General features: G+C 37.9%; 1 protein-coding gene across 1 annotated transcript in view; it reads left to right on the top strand.

Annotated features, from left to right (window-relative positions):
- The window catches only part of Txndc12 (thioredoxin domain containing 12), a 27,209-nt gene extending 17,621 nt beyond the window's left edge, over window positions 1-9,588 (top strand). Inside the window, exons 3-7 of the mRNA XM_010610313.3 lie at window positions 2,890-2,942; window positions 3,986-4,059; window positions 5,942-6,011; window positions 6,736-6,819; window positions 8,836-9,588. Coding sequence (XP_010608615.1) covers window positions 2,890-2,942; window positions 3,986-4,059; window positions 5,942-6,011; window positions 6,736-6,819; window positions 8,836-8,915 — 361 coding nt within the window. The 3' untranslated portion in view covers window positions 8,916-9,588. The remainder of the gene's footprint in view (window positions 1-2,889; window positions 2,943-3,985; window positions 4,060-5,941; window positions 6,012-6,735; window positions 6,820-8,835) is intronic.
- The last annotated feature ends 5,888 nt before the right edge of the window (window positions 9,589-15,476 follow it).

The raw sequence follows: 15,476 nt of genomic DNA, 5'->3' as shown, positions 1-15,476 counted from the left end.
TTTTTTTTTTTTTTTTTTTTTGAGACAGGATTTCACTATGTATTGTAGATTGGCCTCAAATGATCCTCCTGCCTCAGACTTGTGGATCTAGGATTATAGGCATGAAGTGCCACACCAAACTCACATGTATTATTGCTATACCTTTGGTTGAAATAGTATTTTGATAGTAGGAGGGACTAGATTGGTCTCACCTAGAGTGATTATGACAGTTTACATAATTATTGTGCTTCATAATGTTTTCACTGTGAGCTTGTCTTTTTACTCTTGTTGCTTTCATTGAACTGATAGTATACCTACTTTATCAATGCCTGTGATTTTTCAAACTAACTGACCTTGAGAAGGGAAATACAGATGATTATAGGATGTCAAAGTCTAGTGGTCAGAGGATGATGACAAAATTCTTGAGAGCCCAGATGAGAGAAGGACTAACTAGCTGCTGGGAGAAGGTAGTTTGGGGAATGCTTTACAAAGGAGTTAACATTTGAACCATCATTTTACAACAGTGGTCCACAAAGGGCAAAACAGTAAATGTATTAGACTTTGTGGTCTTGCTGCTTATACCCAATAACCGAAGTACATGAGCATGAATGTATTCTAATTTGATAGACACATTTCTTGACCTTTTAGCTAAAATCAAATTTACCGATTTACTATCTGATACATACTCTGTGACAGAACAGTATATATGACATGGATTTTTTTGGAGTATATTAATTGGATTTTTGGAGATAGAAGGTGGAAGGAATAGCTTGCTCTTTCCACTACATGCAGCGACCTGGTATTGAAATAACTCCCAAGAATGGTACAACCATTGGAATTTAAAAAAATATATATAGACACTGAATGTGAATTACATTTAATTCCAACCTGTCATAAAATATGTTCCTTTAGATTTGCTTTTCAATTATTGAAAAATACATTTTAAAATTTATATATTGTTGGCCCTATGGAAGAAGGAAGTAGATTGGAGTTGGCCTGCAGACTTCAATTTTAATTTCAGTTCTACAACATGAATAGGAGTGCCAGGGAGAGAAGAGGGAGCAAGACGTTCTAAAATGTACATGCTTTGAAATTGCATGGAGCTGTTACAAGTTGAGGGAGGTAGGTTGCCACAGTTGATTATGTATTTGTTACTCATTGGATAATCTGGACCACCTTTTTCTGATAACTGAGAGAACTAATGCATGAAATAGAGGTTTGGAATTGATAATCTCAAAGACCTTTTCCATCTTTGATTGTCTGATTCTAAGATGATTATTGGTTGAGATAAATTGGGTTTAAACCCATGGATTCTGGATTGCTATTCCAAATTGAAGTAGACTATATTATAAGACTGATTTTAGAGTCAGGCTTCTGAGTAAATGGCAGAACCTAGATTTGTTTTGTTTTTTTTGTTTGGTACCAGGGATCAAACTTGGTGCCTTGTGCTTGCGAGGCAGGTGGTGGCAACATGAGCTACATCCCCAGGTGTTTTGTTTTGAGACAGGGTCTTGCCATGCAGTTCATGCAGGCCTGGAGACTCCTGCATGCTGACCTTCCTGCCTCACACTCTGCAAATGCTGGGATCACCGGCATGTGCTACCACACTCGGCAGAACCTAGATATTATATGGCCAAGTTTTTAATCTTTTAGGAGCCTGGGTTTTCTCATTTATATTTTATATTTTCTCATTTATGTTATGAGACCGTTAATGGTATCTACTCTAGAGTTGTTTTAAGGGCTTAAATGAGATAATGCACTTAAAGCATTACTATTGACTATTACAGTTACCTAGATCCCACTACCCACCTAAACTTGCTCTTCTTGTGTGGTTTACAAGCATTTGCAAATAGGAGAGACACAAATACATCCAGATTTGTCATCAGCTTAAGGTGAAGTAGCTCATTGGACACTCATTAAACCAGCTTCTAAATTTATATTTAGAACAGTGGTGGCAAATATAGTGCACACATGCAACATCAAGCTATTTATATGGTTGAAAGCTCTAAAAAATTTACTATCACTAATGTAGAATATTAATGATATGTAGTAAATGTAATATAAGTATTTGTGCTACCGGTAATAGTGTATGTGCTAGAAACATGCTGAAAATTCCTTAAGAAGAGAATTCTGAGAAGAAGCTAAGAATTCCTTAAGAAGCTCCAAGTATAATGGAGAGAGATGGGTAAATAATAGATATAATTCAGTAATGCCAAGTACAGTCATAATATTACACCAGCATGTGGTAATATGGTAATATAGGGGGTTGTATGATGGAGAAAGTCAGTGATTGCCTACATAGGGCCCTCCTAGTATTTGAGCTTTGAGAGCTTAAAAACTTTATGTGAGTACCAGTGGATTATATTGCTTATTATTTAAATTTTTTTCCTCCCTGATTATGAAAATATATTTAATTGTTGGAAAATGGTAGAAGTTACAGGGAAAAGTACAATCTCATCATCTATAGATAACTGATATATTTTGGTACATGTCCTTTTGGGCTCTTTGCTCTGCATATATGTATAATTACAATCAGGTCATAGATGATTTTTATGTCCTGGATTTTTATTTCACAGCAATGAAAAATTTTCATTTACATTGTCCATGACTACATAATGTAATCATTTAGAATACCATAATATTTTAAAATGTCAATTTGATGGTTTTTTTCTATCCCATAATCTTTTTCCCTTGTCTTAACACCCAAATTTGCAGAAATGTCGGAATTTAACAGTAATTTTGCTAGGATAATATATTACTGTTGAATTTTTTGAATTTCATTTTTCCCAACTGGAGTCATAGTACAGTACATGAACATCTTTGTACATTAATCTTTGTCTTCATAAACATTTTTTTAGACTAGCTTTGAGGAAGTATACTAGCTTATAATTTGTTTGTTTTGTTTTTAAGTGGATTGCCCCTGATGGTGATTATCCATAAGTCTTGGTGTGGTGCTTGCAAAGGTAAGTTCAAGTACTTAACATCAGACCTCAAATGTGCTGTCAAAGGTTAACATGCAATAAATGTTAGCACTGATTCTGGCACAGCACTACTGAGTGCTTGAAGGAATACCAAAGAAATATATGATGTTGATTTCCTTCCTTTGTGTAATTTACAGTTATATTTGCAAGGCAGGGTTTAAGGAAAATGAGGTAATTAAGATATAGTGATATAGAGTACAGGAGTAAATGCTAAAATATGTCACATAGACCGTGAATGTTAGAGGGAGCTGTACTGAAAGACATGAGAAGTAGATAAGTCTTCCTGGAGGAGAGGGGAACCAAATTAGTTATTTGACGTTGTGTCATGTATTCTTTCTCCTATACTAGCTAGCCTGCCACCTTCCCAGCCAGGTTTTAGCTTTAATTTAGTGTGCTACACCTAATAACATCCTAGTTGGAGAAGGCATGTAAAATTAGTGTAAATAACTAGTGTATATGAAATTGTAGCTGTATTAGTGGCAGTGTGCTATTATTTCTGCTTTCCATACAAGTTACTGAAATGTAACTATAAAAAGCAAATAGTAGGGCCGGAATGTAGCTCGGTGCTGTGCTTGCCTGGCAAGTGCAACATCCTAAGTTTGATCCTTGGTATCAAAAATAAAAAAGCAGATAGTAATACCCCCTCCAGGGATGGGGATTTAGCTCTGGTTCCACCGCCTGCCTCACAAGTGCAGGGTCCTGAGTTCGATCCCCAGTACCAAAAAAAAAAAAAAAGTAATACTCCTTCCACTTATATGTCATCCTTACTTTATCAATCAGATAAAAGTTTCAGAGAAATGAAATGCCACTCAAGGTCATATAGCTGTGTAAATAAGTAGCAAAAGGGTCAAGATCTATGAATTGATTCTGATTTTAAGTTAAAAATATAAAAGGTTTCAGTTACATGTATCAATTTAGCAAATTATTGGGACTATTCCAGGAGAATCAGTAATGCTCTTGCTCTTTAGGGTTTGGATATGATGAATGTTTCTTCTGTTCCAAAATCTTTTCTTTTTTTCCCCTAGCTTTAAAGCCCAAATTTGCAGAATCTAAAGAAATTTCAGAACTTGCCCATAATTTTGTTATGGTAAATCTTGAGGTAAGACTAAGAGTTTCTCCTTTTAAAAGACTTTATTATTTTAGATTTATTATTATTAGTGGTATAAAATCATACTGAGCAGAGCTGGCCACTTCTATATATTTGTTTTTCTCTTGACCTCTAATTTTTGTGTGTTTATTTATGTATATTTAAAAATTTTTTGACCTCTAGTGTTAAGGCTTGCATTAGATGTGGTAGAAAGCCATTTGGCATCTACTGTGGGTAGGAAGTAGGAGAGGAGAGCCTGAAAAAGATAACTTTTTTCCTTTTTTTTTTTGGTACCAGGGATCAAACTCAGGACCTTGCACTTGCGAGGCACGCACAGTGCTTCTGAGCTAAATCCCCAGGCCTAAGATAACTAAATCTTAAAGATCTTTTATCCTGGGTTTTTAATTTCTATTTATTTATTTATTTATTTATTTTTGAAACAGGTTCTTTCTATATAGTTCATGCTGGCCTGGAACTTAGTGTGTAGCTCAGGCTGACCCCTAACTAGAAGCAATTCTCTTGCCTCTGTCTCCTGAGTACTGGGACCAGAGATGTGCATAACTATGCTTGGCTCATCCTTGGTTTTTTATTACAACAGTCCACATTTTTTATAGCTAGATGGTAATCATACATGGAGTCTAAACTTCCTGACAAATGAGACTCAGTTAAACATCTCCTCTCTGCTGGTCTTATTATTTACAACTTTCCTGTTTCCTCATGAGATAGTTTTTGTGCACTTGACATGTATAGGCTTAAGGTCTCGGAATCTTGAGTCATAGAATATCAGACTTTAGACTTAGAGAGATTTTTAGGCTATTGGTACTGTCCCCAGTTTATAGAAAGAACATCTTAGGCCTGAAAGAAGTATTCAGTTTGTTCAAAATCAGAGTTGAATACGTGATTAGAATAGCTACTATGACTTAGCTATATTCCAATATTCTTCAAATATGGAACTACTTGTATGCTCTGTGATGATACTTACAGCTTAAATTTCTGTGAAGCTTACATATATTTAAGCATAGAACCAAGAATCTTCTGACCAGATGAATAGTTATCATTGAGACTGCAACAGTGTTGCTTATATAGTAGTGAATAGCACGAGTGCTGGTATATCTTACTGAAGCAGTTTATTACAGTTTGAAGAAATGTCCCAGTTTAGCCCCTGAAATGGGAACCACGTTGCAAATTGTAAAGTTACTGTTGGTTTCCCATGCTAATGAATTCCTTGACATTTTTTATGGTAAATCATGGTCTCCATTCAGAGGAAACAGAAATAATGTCTTTAGTGAGCATTCCTTTAACTTAAGAATTTCTCTAAAACAACAATAATAAAGTAATTGCGTGGTGGTATCTCCTGGGAAGACTATCACTCCACAATTGTAGCCTAAATAGCAATTTCATTAATTCCTGCATTCAAGAAATGCTGTTTGTGAGTCAGTCATGTAGGCACTTGCAATACATCAGTGAACAAAAGAGAAAACATTTCCCCATTGAAATAACGTTCTAATGTAGAAAGACAAGGAAAACATGTCAGATGATAGTAAATGTAGCTAAAAATAAAGGGTCTCAGGGATGCAATTTTAAACAGGTGATTAGGAAAGAAGGTGATATTTGAGCAAAGATCTGACGTAGAGGGAGGATAGGAGGAAGTGTGTCTAGACAGGATAAGAGCAAGTTCAAAAGTCTGACTTAGGATCGTATCTGACTTGTTGAATGACAGCAATAAGCAAGGTTAATTGGCTAAAAAGGACCAAACAAGATAAAGTTTGAAGTTTGAGAAGTGCCCGGGGGCAGATCATGCAGGACCTTGGAGTCCTAGCAAGGGCAGAATGCACTAAAAGTCTCTGAGATGGAAAATATGATCTAATGTAAAGTTCACATTTAACCTTAATAGGATGAAGAGGAACCCAGGGATGAAGATTTCAGTCCTGATGGTGGTTATATTCCACGAATCCTTTTCTTGGGTAAGGCTAAAACATCTTAATCTTGGCAGCTATGGTGTGTGTGGATGGAGAGAGAAATGATTCAAGATACTGACTGCACCTAGTAAAACTACATTAGGATATCCACAAACAGAAGCCAGTTTCAAGAGATTAGAGAATTCTGAATATACTAGAACTGCAAGTTTGTATGACAAATTTTCCCATTAACAAACTGCTTTTATGAGCAATGAGAAGTTTGATTTTTTATTTGTTCAGCAGTCATCTGATCGTCAACCACATGTTAAGAGCTGTGCTAGACACTATAAGAAGATAGAAAAAGAGAAGAAGCCACAACTCCCACTCTGACCCTATAGTATAACTGAGGCAACAGAATAGTACAATCAGACAAATGTCTTTTCACAAACAAGTTTATAAGACATAGTTAATGATCACCTAATCTCTGCTTAACATTTGGCTTGATTCTGTGGAGATATAAAAATATAGGACCCCCATCATCAAGAATAAAAGGAACACCCGTGAAAAAAGGGAGCAGCCGTGCCAAGTCACAGGGAGGGGCTAGGAGGATTTGCATTCTGGGAATTGTAAGGAGTTCATTGTGACCAAAACATGACATGCAAGGGGTAGCGTAATGGGCTGCAAGGATGGGCTGGTATTATTTACAAAAGGACTTAGTATACCATGTGGTGTTGAGAAGTACCTCTTTGTTGTAACTACTGCAATCCCTGTGCCGTTTTGTCTATAATAGATCCCAGTGGCAAGGTGCGTCCTGAAATCATCAATGAGAATGGTAACCCGAGCTACAAGTATTTCTACGTCAGTGCTGAGCAAGGTACAGTTCTGCTGAGTGAAAGGAGGGAGAATTGCTACCAGATTTAACTCGGATGAATGATAGACAGGGTCTATGACAAGAGCTTAATCCAACCTGTTAGCTGGATATTTCCTGCATGACTAACTTTTGGCTACATCCTGTATAGGATACAGGAGAAAGCTAAAACTGAGCCCTTCCCTAGCTACTCAAAAATCCAATGGAAATGAGCCAAATTAAAGCTCTTGTTTAAAAAAAAAATCCAGTGAAACTGAACGTGGTGGTACATGCCTGTAATCCCAGAACTCTGGGAGGCTGAGGCATGAAGAGCAAATTCAAGGCCAGCCTGGGCAACTTAGTGACTTAGCAAGAACCTATCTCAAAAAAAAAAAAGTGGCTGGGGATGTAGTTCAGTGTGAAGGCCCTAGGTTCAATCCCCAGTCCCACAGTATAAATGAAATCCAGAGGAAGAGCTAACTAACCCATCGGAAGCTAACTAACTTCTGGAGAGAGTCACCTGTTCACAGTCTCACAGTAAGTCACACAGTTAGGATTTAAATCCAGAACTAGTTTTTTGTTTTTGTTTTTTCCCCATTGCATTGTTCCTGTAACAAACTAGAGAAAGAATAAAAATAACTGATTAAGAGGTACTAAACTCTTAACTGGATCAACAACTGTAAGAATTTGTCTCTGGACATATATGAGGGAACATTTGAAACTAAAGAAGCAAAAAGTGGGGAGGATACAGCCTGATGTGGAGACTGTATGAAGCTTGCTAGGGGAAACTGAGTGGACTGAGCCCTGGACAGTGAGACCGAGTCAGCATACGGAAGAGAAAAGCATGTTTCAAGCAGAGAAAAATGGCATCAGTATAGACTGGTGAAGGAAGGCTGAAATCCTGTCTGAATTCTGGAGTGTAAGCACTTTAAAAGCACAGCTTGGAATTCATGTCATATACTATGACTTTTCCTTCCTTTTTACCCTGTTGTATAAAAGGGAGTTGTTTGCTGAGTTGTCGTGCATCCCCTGTTGTTAAGCAGCCAGGTCACTGATCACTATCTTTGGAACTTGTATTTTCAGAATAGCGAAGGGGAAGAGATCTTGAAGTGTTACCATCCCTTCTTCTGGGTAGGGAAAATGGCACTTCTAGACCAAATGCAGATCCCTGGAGATGGATGTTAAAAGATTTTTCACACAGAGAAGAGCAGCTGGGTGTTAGATCTCCTCGGATTCACTTTCTCTTTATAATTATATCCAAGTTATCCATTGCCATCTCTACACTGCCGTAGTTCAAATATGAACAAGACTCTTCCTGTAGGTTCTTTGTGGCTTAGCTGACACAAAACTGGAATATTCAGTGACTGAAGACAAAGAGGAAATAACTATCTTATGTGTCTCTTAGGAGATAATGGGTTTGCTTCCCAGGACTCACAGATTCTGCTTAAACTAGCTCCCAGCCTGCAGCTATACAGGGGTGCTACTATAAAACCATCATGCAAATGCCTATACTGAAATGACCCTTCTTAAAATGCAAATCTATAAAAGGAATATGCCATGAGATGTCCCTCCTTCTAGCTTTCTCTCTTTGTTTTGGTATTTTGTTGTTGTTGTTGTTTTTGGTTTTTTGTTTTGTTGTATTGCCTGAATATGATTTCTTCCAAGTATAGTTGAAAATGAAAATGACTACACCCTGGAGTTGAGATCATTCTTCTCCAAGCGTGCATGGGAATACATAGACCGCACACCCATGCACATCATTAGTGTAACCTGTAACTCTACAGGAAATTAAATAAATGCAACAGTCATCCAGAAGACATAATGGAGATGATAGGAAGGTGTTCTCGTGTTTTATAATAATCCTGCATGAAGTTGCATTTTATAGACAAGGAAAATTCAGAGAGGTCAGTGACATGCCAGGGCTAAAACTCACAACCTGATCTTAAGTCCAGATCTCATGATTTTCCTAAGACATTTAAAAGTCCCAAATATCAGATATTAAAGATCTGCATCATAACTTTTCTCACTGCTTTGATTTCACAGTTGTTCAGGGAATGAAGGAAGCTCAGGAAAAGCTGACAGGTGATGCCTTCAGACAGAGACACCTTGAAGACGAGTTGTAATATGAATGTGTCCCTTCTTTCATCAAAGTCATTGTTCTAGAAGGAAAGCAGCAATGGAAGGAATATTGAGGAATCACCCAGAACAATTAAACCAGCCAGGAAACCTAGCTTCTACCAACACTGGAAGCAGCTTTCTCACTGTGGAAGAAGTCTGCTAACAAGCTGGTCGGCATGTGTATGGATCTAGCAGTGTGGCAGACTTCCCTCTCCTGCTACCTATCACCTAAATGTCCATTTGTCTTTGAATGTTAAGAATGAAACCTTATGGCACAAAACTTGAGCCACTTGGAGATTTACTCCTCAAATTTCAGTATTTGAGTCTTTTCCCAATTCCTCCTGCTTTACTTGCCTTACTGGTGAAAGAAGACCAGTAGCATCTTTTCCATAATATTAACATTCAGGAAGAGCTTAAAATTTTTTTAAAAAATTAAGTCCTAAATAATACATTGGTAATTCTACCACTTATCAAAGAGACCAGCCTGTTTTTCTCCTGGGAATAATCTTGGAGTTCTTTCTTCCTGAGTCCCCATGACCTCCTTCCTCTGTGTTCGGCTTCCCCTGTTTGCACGCATGTGTGTTCAGGAATGGCTGTGTGCTTGGACTCAGCCCCAGCTGGAAGCATGCTTTTCCTCATCACAATGGAGAAACTGTAACCTTCAAGCCCTACCTGGAGCCATTTTTGTCAAGTCATCAACTGTATTTTTGTACTGGGGTTAACAAAAAAATATATTAATTGTTCCATTAAACTTTAGTAAAACTTTAAAAAGCAATGTGCTGTGGTGGTCTTTTTGTTATTGGGAAAGAGATGGAGTCACTGGAAGAAAACTAACTTTGAGGGCCTGCACCAGAAGTCTGGCTTCCCCAGAGTAATCATTGATGTGGTAGTACAGTTTCTAGCTTAAAACCTTTCTGCCCCCTTTAAGATTGTTATTACTGTTAGGAAATATCTGGGCCTCCAGTACGTGTCAGGCAGTCTTCTGGTTTCTCTGTGTGTGTTATTTCATTTAGATTTTCTTTAGTTGCCCAGCAGCTCTGTGGGAAAAGTACTATTATAACCCTCATTTTACAGAATTTGAAACAGGAGGAAACCAAGGCACATAGTAAGGTCATGATCTTTAGCATGGCTTTGCAGGAAGCTGCCTAACCTAACCTCATTTGTTCCCATTCATGTTTTGCATTTTGTATTGTGACATCAAGTTGCTGTGAGTTTTCCTAACGTGCTTGGGGTTTTGCCTTTGTGTCTTTACTTGTGTCTTCAGCCTGCAGGTTTCCTACTCTTCACCCATTTCGAGCATGTCTCTGACCTTTCTCATAAGGATAAAATGCCTTGCCTCCAAGACACCTATGATAATCATGTACTACTTTATATTGAAGTGACCTATTTATTCATCTGTGGCTATCAGGTAGCATTCATCTTTAGGTCAGAGTCTACTCACCTGTCCTGCTGTATCAAGATCTCAAAAAAATTCTTTTTTACATTTTTAAAAATTAATTTTATAGATACATTTAAAGTATAAAAGGTAATGACATTCATCATTAGAAATTTTCACCTTTACATAGTCCATCTTGGTTCTTATTTGTTCCCTGTTCCCCTGTGCTCTCTTCAACCCCTCCACCCCTCCTTATCTACAAAGACTTTGTTTCCATTTTTTCATTTTCTCATATTAATTCCATAAACCATTCTCTTTAAATATCATCAGTAGTCCTGTGGGGTAGGTGTTAGCTTCATTTGAAAGAAAAGAAAACTTCAAAGAAGGAAATGATTCGCCTTCAGGTCCTAGACTAAATATTGGGTTCTACTCCCTACTATTTGGCTCCAAATTTATGCTTTCCCCTCAATATTACTTCCTTTCCGTTCTAAGGTCTGACTCCCTTAGAAAAGGAGTTTTCAATCTGGGGCACAGAAAGACTTAAGGGACACAGAAATTTAAGTGAACTGATTATCAAATGCTTGTCCTAAAAGTGGTTTCCCGGGGTTGGGGATTTAGTTCAGTGGTTCTGCCACCCGCCTCACAAGCCCAAGGACCCAAATTTGATCCCCAGTACCAAAAAAAAAAAAAAAAAAGGATTTTTCCCCCAGGATTACTCAGAAAAATGTAGAATTACTATATCATCTAGCAATTCCACTTCTGAATATACACCCAAAACAATTTAAAACACAGTCTTGAACAGATACTGCACACCCATATGCATAGCAGCATTATTCACAATATCTCCAGAGTGGAAGTAACCCAAGTCCATTGATGGATAGAGGGATGGAAGATAAACAAAATGTGATATGTATATGCCATGAAATATTAGTCTTTTTGTTTTGTTTCATTTTTTGAGACAGGGTCTCACTATGTAGCCCAGGCCGGTCTCAAACTCACAGCAATCCTCCTGCCTCAGCCTCCTGAGTACTGGGATTACAGGCGTTCACCACCACACCTGGTGTGAAATATTAATCTTAAGAAGAAAGGAAATTCTGAGTTGGGCCTGGTGGTGCATGCCTGTAATCCCAGCACTCAGGAGGTTGAAACAAGAGGATCAGTGTGAGTTCAAGGCCAGCCTGAACTACATAGTGAGACCTTGTCTTTACAAAAAAAAAAAATCTGAACTGTGCTTGCAAACATATTAAGTGAAGTAGACACAAAAAGACAAATTCATATGATTCCTCCTATATAACATAGCATAACTAGTCAAATTCATAAAGGCATACAGTAGAATGGTGGTTTCCAGGAACTGTTGGGATGTGACTGGGGAGTTAGTATTGGGAATGGAGCTTCAAATTGGGATGATAAGAAAGTGGATTGAGGAGGGTGATGGTTACAAAGTAGTATGAATATATTTAAAGCACCACATTTTTAAATGGTTAAAATTATAAATTTTGTTTTGTTTTCTGAGACAGGGTCTTGCTGTGTAGTTCGGCCTGTTCTTGAACTCACTATGTAGCACAGGCTGGGCCCAAATTTACAACAATCCTGCCTGCCTTAGCTTTCCAAATGCTAGAATTACAGATGTGCACCACCACACTTGGCCCTGTAAATTTTATGTATATTTTACCACAATAAAAAGGTCCCAGGAAATATTAAAGTAGTTTATTCCCACTTTGCTGTGGCTGTTTACTTTTACCCACTTTACATAAAACAGATATACTCTCACTCACCCTGCATTTTATGGTGGCTTGTCTTATGTAAAAACCTCTGAAACACCAAAGGGTCTAAAATATTACTAAGCTTCCTTGATTAAAAGTTTTTTAGGGGGCCGGGGATTTAGCTCAGTGGTTCGGTGGCCTGCCTTGCAAGCGCAAGGACTGGAGTTCAATCCCCGGTAGCAAAAAACAAACAAACAAACAAAAAAAGTTTTTTAGGTCCAAGGATTTAGAACTCAGTGGCACTGTGCCTGCCTTACAAGCGCAAGGTCCTGAGATTGATCCCTGGTACCAAAAAAAAAAAAAAAAAAAGAAATGAAAAGAAAGAAAAATTGGAACTCATAAGTTTTGTTTTGTACATAGTTCTGTCCTAAGCATAATTCTGTGAAGAGAAAAAAAGTCTGGTATTAGAAATGGAACAATTAAGCTGGACATGTTGGCGCATTCCTGTAATTCTGGCACGCAGGAGTCTGAGGCAGGAAGATCACTGTGAGTTCAAGACAAGCCAGGGCTACATAGTGAGTTCCAGGTCAGTCTCAACTACATAGTGAGACCCTGTCTCAAAAAAACAAACCCACAAAAAACCAAACAAACAGAAATAGAACAATTTTCTCCATTTGGGGATATTTTGAATTAGAATGTTTTAGAATTAGGAGACAATTGTCATAGAAATTCATGTTTACACCTTTATTTGCATTGGAAAATGAAGGGAGTTGTAACATTGCCTCTGGGTAAAAAATAATTTGAACAGATTCTTCCTAAAGAAGTTATATGAATGGCCAGTAAACTCATGAAAATGTGTAATATTAGGCATCAGAGAAATGTAGATTAAAACTATAGTCATATGCCATTTTCCACTACTAGAATTGCTAAAACTATTATTGTTTTTAAACTGATGATACCATGAGAGAGATGGTGTGGAGCAACTGGAACTATTTTGCCTGGTGAGACTGGAAAATGGTATAGTCACTTTGGAAAACCCACTGAGCCACATCTCAGCCTGGGAAATATTTTAGAACGCTAAAATGTAAACCTAGAAATTGTAGAATTTTATGATTATAGTATATGAAACAGATGCCCACACACTGTACAGGAATGTTCATGACACCCCAAAATGAAGCAATCTAAATGTCAATAAATAAATGGATAAGTTGAGGTATACTCAAAGGAGTACTCAAAATAAAAAAGAAAAGCACACATGCAACAGTATAGACAAATCTCTAAAATATGTGGAGTGAAAGACAAGCAAAAAATATATACATGTATATGAAGTTTAGAACAGGTGAAACTTACCTATAGTATGAGAAAGCAGATCGGTAGTTACTTGGCACTGAGGATGGGTTGAGACCAAACAGACTGCAGAAGCCGGGAGGAAACTTCCTATCATGGTGTAAATGTTGATCGTGATAGTTACACAGGTATATATACATTTGTCAAAACTCATCAAATTGTAACTAAATCTGAGCATTCTGTCTTATGTAATTTATATCAATATATTTAATTTAAAAATACTCCAACTCAGCCATCGCTCAAGCGCTGGGAGGTAGCCTTGGCCCCGATCCACCGCGGGAAGGAGAGCCATGCCTGCTCCCGACCCAGCAGCCATCGCTCAAGCGCCAGGAAGGTAGCCGTGTGGGCACCCCTTAACCCCCATAAGACCCCCCCACACTCTCAGACCTCCTGAATGTGCCAGTCTTTTGACCCACTCTGCAGAGGCAGAGGTGGTCATCAAGGGTATTTTTCTGAGTTCCCAACTTTGAACATCTTTAAAGGAAGTGGGTGGGAAACCTGTAATAGAACATTGCGGAGTTCAACCATTCAGAAGGTTGGGGAACTCAATCTGGGCCTTGCAACCCGAGGTCAGTCAGTGTCATGGGTTCAGCCATCAGCTAACTGAGACCAGGGGACTTGCATCCTTGCTCTGTCTGAGCCATTAAATGGTAAATACACTATATTGAAATTTTGTTCACTGCAGACATGTTCTGGACTGCTTCTTGATTTCAATTTAATTCAAATGATTTAAGGGTGATTGACTAGTGACTACCACAGGTGGTCAATGTCCAAGTTGTACTTGATCTTAATGTGTTGCTAATTGTATCACTTGGGATAAAGCATCACGGTTGATTTGATGAGCTGTTTCTCTGATGTTATGAAGATGAGAATGTCTGTGGGTCATTAGAGACACAGAAGCTACGGTGCAAATATATCAGGAAGATTTGGGTGATAATCCAGAGATTAAACCAAGGACAGTCCAACAACAAAAATGAAAATGAGAAAACACTTAAGCAAGACACAAGGACAGACTTCCAGTTCGCCAATGGCAAACAGTAGGGCAAATGAGGATGAAAAGGCCAATAGTGAACCACCAGGACACCCTGAACTCAAAGCACAGGAAGTAACAAAACAGATCAATCAGGCTCTAGAAAAATTCAAAACAGAAATAATTTCCCAGATAACCATAGAGATAGCAAAATGGAAGTCATGATTTGAGACTTTAGAGCAGAAACTGACAAAAAAAATAGATGAGCTCAGGACCATGATAGAAGCCATGAAGGCCCAGCATAAAAAAGAAATGGAAAAAATAAACGCCCAACATAGGAAAGAAATGGAATCCATAAAACAGATTCAAACAGATATCCAGGAGATTAAACACTCCATAGAAAGTGTATGCAACAGAATAAAAGAATGCGAAGATAGACTCTCAGATATAGAAGATAAGATTGCAATCAGTGACCATGAAAAGAGAGGTCTCTTAAAAACAGTAAGGGATCATGAGAAATTGATCCAACAACTCCTAGATGATTCAAAGAAGAATAACATAAGACTGATAGGAATACATGAAGTAGCAGGAGAAAATACAAATGACTTTAAAAAGCTGTTCGCAGAATTAATGACAGAAAACTTCCCAAACAGAGGGGAAGAATTTGACATTCAGATAACTGAGGCATATAGGACCCTAACTAGCTACAATCAAAAAAAATCTACACCTAGACATATAATAATCAAGATCCCAGAAACCCAACAGAAGAACAAAATACTACAAGCAGTAAGAGAAAAGAAACAAATCACATACAAAGGAAAGCCCATCAGAATCAAAGGAGACTTTTCAACACAAACCCTTGGGGCAAGGAGAGCCTGGAATGAGATATTTCAAGTACTAAAAGAAAATAACCTCCAACCTAGACTGATGTATCCAGCAAAACTCTCTTTCAAAATGGATGGGGAAATAAGACACTTCCACGACAAAGAACACCTGAGAAATTACATGAATACCAAACCAGCACTACAAGCAATTCTAAACAAGATCCTAGAAAAAGACAATGAAGGCAACAACACCATGAGGCCCAACAGAGCAAATCAAATAGGCAAGGCAAGAAATTAAAAGAGGAAGGTGAAAAAGTAAAAAGAGTCAACAAAAGGCCAATAACATG

The sequence above is a fragment of the Fukomys damarensis genome, unplaced genomic scaffold (genome assembly GCF_012274545.1).
Source record: "Fukomys damarensis isolate Sample0158 unplaced genomic scaffold, DMR_v1.0_HiC HiC_scaffold_23, whole genome shotgun sequence".
In the NCBI taxonomy this organism is placed as follows: Eukaryota; Metazoa; Chordata; class Mammalia; order Rodentia; family Bathyergidae; genus Fukomys; species Fukomys damarensis.
This window is presented reverse-complemented; position numbering and strand designations above follow the sequence as displayed.